The 7,339-nt window shown below is 41.2% G+C and overlaps 1 protein-coding gene across 1 annotated transcript in view; it reads right to left on the reverse strand.

Moving 5' to 3' along the window:
• Nucleotides 1-3,525, reverse strand: part of LOC104074950 (transcription factor COE3) — a gene marked incomplete at its 3' end in the record, with an annotated part of 36,173 nt that extends 32,648 nt beyond the window's left edge. The window contains exons 1-2 of the mRNA XM_009575265.1: nt 3,443-3,525; nt 316-460 (exon numbers count right to left, since the gene is read on the reverse strand). Coding sequence (XP_009573560.1) covers nt 316-460; nt 3,443-3,457 — 160 coding nt within the window. The remainder of the gene's footprint in view (nt 1-315; nt 461-3,442) is intronic.
• Between the last annotated feature and the right edge of the window lie 3,814 nt (nt 3,526-7,339).

Genomic DNA, 7,339 nt, shown 5'->3' on the forward strand with positions numbered 1-7,339 from the left:
ATAGCAAGAAAAAGCTGCAAGCAAAACAAGACTGAAAAAAAAAAAAAATAGAAAAAGATGAAAAATTGGTTGTGACTGCAAAACTGTAAGTATTAAATAAAGAAAGAAGTCAGAAGCAAATTCAGGAGCGGCCGTATTCTGGTTGACAAGGGCTGAGAAATACTAATGGGCTTTTTTAATGGGTGGTTTGATAGATGAGAGAAGAAATTATGTAAAAGTAAATGTAGTAGTGTATCAACATAAAGTATGGTGCAAAAAAAAAAAAAAAAAAAAAAAAGCATTGCAAATAAAAAAGACATGTAAATGTGTGCCTACCATTTTCCAGATAAGAAGGGGCCGTACCTTCTGAGGGGTCAAGGCGGCGAGCCCGCCTCCCGTGTTTGGAATTGTTGTGTACAAACATGTTGTCTGAGACAGCCAGCACGTGGCCATCCACATTGACTGTTGTTGATACAACAACCTGGAAAAGAAAACAAAAACCGAAATTTAAAAAATCCTGCATGTTTTCACAAACATAGATGCAGAATCAGATCTTCTTTTAAGACAAAACAACATCACAGCCTGTTACTTTTCGCTTTAAACGAAGGGAATGACAACTATGAATACATCTTTGTTTATGTGGCTAACACTGGTGATTTTTAACTCACAATTGTTTCTCTTCAGAACCTGCTACACTAATTAGAGTTTAATCTCCTATTATGCTAACAAATGAATTCAATTCAGGGGAATATTCTTCTAGCCATTAGTTTCAGAAACACCCCTCTAGCCACTCATTTTAAAAGCTGCTGTTTTGATTGATCTGTTGATATATTGATTAGATAGTTTATCTAATTAAAATTTGTTCACTTGAGACTGTCTTGAAATGAAGGGTTGTGAGGATTCCAAATAAAAAAAGCTTAATAAATCAGGAACCATCGTAACTCCCCATTTTTTCTTCAGTAAATGATCTCCAGGTCAGTTTTACAATTACATTTAATGTCTGATAATGAACTTTTTTGCATCTGAAAAGACCAAGTTGAATATGAATAGTGAAAGTGTTTTCAATCCATGAAAAGTATCCCTTCTCAAGTTCATTTGGATGGTGATTGACCCTGGTATGTCAATGGAATTTCCTCCTTTATTTTTGAGTGAAAGGCTCCTATTCTTGTGTCCAGGTTCAGAGTCCGGCCATAGAAGAGATGATGGATAGGGCCTTCTTTGGCTTCCAGCTGCTTCTCAGTAGAAAATGGAAAAGGAACATATGCAAAACGCACAACCTTCCCGATAAAAACACCTACACAATGGAGTTGTGAAACTCCTTCCGGAAACGATATCGCACGAACAGAAGCCAAAGAGGAAACCGTGAGATGCGCCTGTGTTTGTTGGAACATGGCTTCATAGGTCCATCGCTATTATCCCAGATAGACATTTACATCTTATTTAAATACTCCAGCATGGGCCCTGTGGTGTGGGTTCCAGATTTTCTAAATGAAGTAGTCACTGCAGCGTTTTTTTTGGGGTTTAACGTTAGCAGAGTCCTTAAAGTCAATGGCTAAGTTAGGCCTTGTCAATCCTACTGGTGATGGCAGTAAAAGCCCATACAAATTTTAGCTTTCGCCTTCTGTTTATTTTACTTTTGGATAGAAAAAAAATTATTGCCACGGTTCTCACACCAGCTCCCACACCCAAACACTTAGTGAACAAAAATGGAAGGGGAAAAAGCAGCCTCCTTTTGCACAGAGCTGGTCCAAGGCATCAGGAGAAAATTCTTGCCTGCTTCTATGTTTTGGATCACCTCTGATCCTGTTTCTTATTCACAACCCATAATTAGCTTTCAGCTATCACAGCACCTTTTCTGTGTATCCTGCCTCCTTTGAGACAGCCATCTGCGGTACCCTTTAGAACAGCCCGAGGGCAGCTCTCTGCTAGGCTGCTCTGCTTCCCTACCTTCCTCCTCCCAGAAGTGGACACTTTCACCCTTGTCAACATCCACTTTGGAGAGTGCTGAGGTTGCACACTCACCTCGGCCGCAGAGCTGCTGCCAGGCCGCTGGGCTATCTGCTTTCACTTTTAATGAGGTTCGCCGTTTTTAAGAAATATTGCAAAACATACAAGTGTGATTTTCAGCAAACATCTCTGGATTTGGTTCCTAGACCATGGTATATTAAAAAGACAGAGAAAGGTGTATCTAAAAATGATAACTATTTTTGTTCTGTCATGTATATATAGGTCAGTCACCAAGGGAAAATACTCTAGTTCAGCAAAAGAAAGTAGACATGCTTTGTTGTATCGGCTTATTCCTGCAGTGCACCTAAAGAAAGGTGCTGAGACAGTGAAACCAGTTAAAAATATTGTTCAAGATCTGACATACTGTTAAGTCCAGTTAAACCTTCTGAGAGGCAGGGAGATTAGCTAAAGAGACCCAGGAAAGTCTTTCTAGTGCCTACTGGCTCCATTGTCGACCACAAGATCACTCATGACTGATGCTTCATTTAGTCATCGGTGAGACAAAGAGGACATTTCCACTCATTCCAGGTTTGACCTTCTGTTCTGTTCAGATGGATCAATATCACCAATGCCACGTGAAGCTGAGATGCATGAAAAATGGAAGCTTGGCTCAATTGTTTTGAAGAAATATTTTTTCCAGCTACAGATCTTTTCTGTTGGCTGGCTCAAGGGTTCTGGCTTCACCGGTTGGTTGGCTGTGCATGAAAACAGATGTCACATGTTTTGCTATCAAGTTTAACCACAAGTTATTCTTCTCAAAAATAAGAAAGTTTTGAACATCTCAATGCTACTTTATTATTAGTCTCAAATATGAATCATTGTGAAATATTTTGAAATAAAAAGCATGTATTTCCTAACAAACATTTCAAATGACCCCGAATATGGAGGAAATCATTTGTCCATCACGTCAGCTGTCTCTCTGCAGTGTTATGATTCACCACAGGATATTTCAAAAGCTGTAAGGAGAAAGTGAAGTATTAAATGTTTTCTAACACAATTGGAATCGAAATATGTGGGTTGGACCACCACTGTTGGATTTACAAGTTGTGAATGTGAAAAAACCCTGTGTGAGACCCAACCTTCACTGCGCTCCACAGTCACGTCTGTTAGTAAGACCATGCTCCTCGGTCTACGTATGTAAAACCTCTGCAGGTCTGAGCACACGCCACACTACAACGCAAGGTCTTACTGTGAAGGAAAACTAGGGAAATACTTTCTGAGGAGAGAGCCACTTGCTTCAGCATTGATCTACTACAGTCCACGGCCAGTCCTAAGAACCAGCATTTAAATTAGTGGGGGAAATGTGAAATTCCGACAGTGTTTTTTTTTTAAAGGCACACAGCATTGGAGCTACACTAAGTAGAAGCACTGATACTGGTTTTTTATTTTAAAAGTTCAAGACGAAAATGTGAGTAAGTCTTTTACACATCGTTTATTCTTTAAGAAGGATCTGTACCTGGAATCTTCGCATGTCTCGTGGGTTGCCTGCATTCTTCAAACAGTTCTGATTGCACTTGAGGAAAAACTTTAGAAAGAATCTATAAAAATACAAAATTGAAATCTATTAGATTCATCAAAATGTAAATCTAATTTTAAAAAAGTTTAATAAAATTTAATCATAAATAGTTATACCCAAAAGAATGCTAGTAGTGAAATATTACTTTCCTATTAGTTAATGAACTTATTTTAAAGCATAAGATCTCTGTCGTAAACAGAACATTATTGCCAGGGAAAGGCAAATTTATATTTTTAATTTTTCAACAACTACAAATGTATTGACTCCAGGCCATATCCTTAGCTCCGTGTGGGAAAGTTGATTTCAATGACTCATTGACTTCAAAGGCAATGACTTACACCAGATGAGAATTTGTCTCTATTTTTTTAATACATTTTATTTTTTCACAACTTATATTAGCAGTAATGACCTCTATGTCGAAAAATTCCAAGGTAATGAATGATCAATCTTCTGAAAAACACTTGGCTTTGCCTCCGGTTTGGAAACTCTCGCTATTCAAAGGGACTCGATCCAACTCCTGCTGACTCCAGGGAGATCCAGGCGGGATCTGCCCACCGGCAAGGCCCCGGTTCCCTCATTGTTTTTGAAAGGAGAGGAACATGGCAAATTAGGCCCTGTCTTACGACCTCTTCAACCTTTGCCAGCCTTTAACTGTGAGGAGTCACTCTACCCGGGGATGGAAATCCAGCTTATTTTTGCTGAGTGGCAACCAGCAATTATTTAGGACTAACCCTTATTATCTAGGCATCTCCCCATAAACCGTTTTTGTAGCAACGCTGCCTCCCGGGAAACACAGCAAACACTTATAGGAGTGGGAAAAGCTTGGCAAGGTGTAAACTCCTTTATGCTGCCCTCCTGTACTGACATGGGATGTCTCCACCCTCCAGGCTATGCAAGATGGGGGGAACCTGGCCGTCCTGCCCTCGTGCAGGAGGATGTTCACGGCCTAACGCCTCCTCTTTTCTTTATGTGGCTATGTTTTCACAGTTCATAATTAAAAAAAAGTTCTATAGGTCTGGTTTTGGGCTAACAATTGACAGCTAATGACAAGCAAGGCTCAGGACTTTCTCCTCATGCAGAGTTTCTCAGATGCGCCAGCCCAGCAGTTTGTGCCGCCCAACTTCATACACGTTGAATAGCCAGGTTAGGCAGAGCTTTTACATTTAGAATATGAACTATTATAATTTACTCATGTCAATCTTTACAAGTGACTGGGACTATTCTCGCTGTATACACCTCACAGAAGTTTCCATGTGCCAACAGCATTCCTGGCCAGAGGCGAGCCAGGCGCCTCCGCCCTTCTTCAGAACCCAACACGGCCCAACCGCGGCCGATAGAAAGTATGACTGTGGCTGCACCGCGTCGCGCTCACTCCTGTGGAGCTTCAGGGGTTGGACAGAGGAGGGGGCCGGACATATCACAAACTGGTGCCCTTAATCACAGCTCTTCCTTTTCAGTTAAACCTTGAGCAGGACCCTAATATTAATAAGGGATGCTAATGCTGAAGGAGCAATCTCTCGTATCAGAGAGGCAAGGAGGGAAACGACTAGGTTTACTGAAACTGTGCATAAATAAATCAATACTGTCAGTTCAGCTGAATGCATGTTTCTTTAAAAGTTCCAAAACCTGTAAAGAGGGTTTAGCTGTTGAGCTGAAAGCAAGCTGGATTTCCGCGGTGGTTGGCATGATCTCCTAGCTCAGATGCTCACTTGAACTCAGGTTTTCTGGACACTGTTGCAGGGACACTATCAGCAACGCCACGAAACTGCATCTATGTTAACCACACCCTCACCCTAATTTTATCTGCCTTGGTTTGGGGTTTTTTTTAAAGATATTTATGATCTCCAGATCAGCTGAGTATAGCCTAACCGTAATGGCATTTCTGTCATACCTCTATTCTTTCTTGCATATCTTCCACCGCATGGACAGCGATGGTGCGCAAGGACCGGCTGATGCCCACGTCAGTACGGGACCACCAGGCACTGGAGAGTCAGGAGCTGGGGAGAGCCTCCAGCTTTACAGCTCCTTAGTGCCACAGTCAGGCTGAAGAGGAGTATCTTACCCATTTTTTTTCTCATCTCAAATGGGTGTTGTGAGGCTTATTGAGCTAATGTTTGTAAATTGCTCTGAAATTCTCCAATGAATTGTGCACTAGGAATGCTAAGTATTGCTCCTTGTGGGTTGTTTTTAATGTGAAGCATTCATGATGAATTGTTTCTATACAGAGAGCTCGCATCCTGTCAAAAAAAAAGGGCCATTAAGCACCCTTCCACTAAACATCAACTGGAACTGGTATTTGTTCAATTATTTGGTGAAAAGGACCCACGTTTGGTGGAATTGGACATCTTCAAGTTTACCAGGATGACCCTGAGCACTGGGCTAACTATTGAAGCCACAAGGCTGGGGTAAACACAAGCAGCACTCGTATTTCAGCTCCGCTGCATTCCTTGATACTGAGATATTTTATTTTATTATTTAATCTGTGTTTTCAGGGAGTTCATGGAGCACAGGTGGCATCAAGACAAGATTTTCAGAAGAAGCCAACACAAGTTAAAAACCATGTTCCCAGGCAGGGCGTTTCTCAAAGCTTGCGGGAGAAGACGACTGACTTGATCGTTCCTCTCAGCTGACCAAAAGGACAGTGGGCACAACGAACCCGTCCCTACCGCAGAGTGAACAGGACCAGACACTTTCTCTACGATCGCCGCGCTCCCGAGTCAAGATCGCTGCCACACAGTAAGAAGCAAGGAGCTGGATCAGAGCTCGGTTTGGTTGTGTCTCAATCTTTGTTGCTACCAACAGAACGAGAATGCAAGTCTTTCTAGATTTGCCCCTCCCTGCTATATTTTGCATTATGCACACAGATGTAGTCTTTTTAATAAATACAGTCTTGCAGGATAGCCTTCCTAAACATACTAAGCTGTTCCTAAAATACTGATATGCAGAAAAATGCAGTCTTTGTGATGTTCCTTTGCTCTGATTTTTTCACACTGCTAGAAAGGGGACTGCTACCATCTTAATTAAAATGTATTACCTACCAGAAGACTTCACTATTTTAAGATAAAATTTACATCTTTTATTAACTCACCTCACCTATACACTTAGCTCGCGGTGCCTCTCAACGCCCATCTGCCATCCGCGTACAGTAAGTCACTTGATATTCCACCCACCAATTTTTCCTAACAACCACTGTGCAATTAAACTCAACACGTTCTGTTGCGAGGTAAATTAGGCACACCTGCGGCCAGACTTCATTTGAACTGCATCAGAAAAGGACCTAACAAGGTGAGAGCGTACCACAAAGTTATAGGCCTGTCAAGCAATTAGGTTTTCACTTCTGGGACATCCGCACAGTGCAATTATGCTACACATTACAACCTGGCTAATCTTCTGAACAAATGTCATGTCTCGGAGAAGCTAGTAAAAGCAGTTCATCTGCAAATGTGTCTGCTCTTAAGCCTCCACCTTATGCACATAACAACCTACAGGAGACTTTTTTGTGATATGAAAGATGTTTTTCCCATAGAAGATTTTTTAAACCCTGCAAGTGCCTTTTCATCCTTTTCACCTCTTCTTAACCTTTTTTGAGAGGAGGTGTTGTAGCAAATAGACCAGAAAGACTTTTGTACTTGAATTTCAACACCAAGCAAGAAAATACTTGGTATTATAAGCACAAGTGGTGGCTCTAGTTTGGTCAGATTCAAATATTGTTTGGCTAAAGGAATATTTGTGGCAGAAAACCACCTATTACATCCTAGAAACATCATTAATAAAGCGTATTTCCACCAGACCCCAAACAGAAGCAGCGTTCATGCAAATAAACCTCAGCAGCAAGTA

The sequence above is a fragment of the Fulmarus glacialis genome, unplaced genomic scaffold (genome assembly GCF_000690835.1).
Source record: "Fulmarus glacialis isolate BGI_N327 unplaced genomic scaffold, ASM69083v1 scaffold8653, whole genome shotgun sequence".
Lineage (NCBI taxonomy): Eukaryota > Metazoa > Chordata > Aves > Procellariiformes > Procellariidae > Fulmarus > Fulmarus glacialis.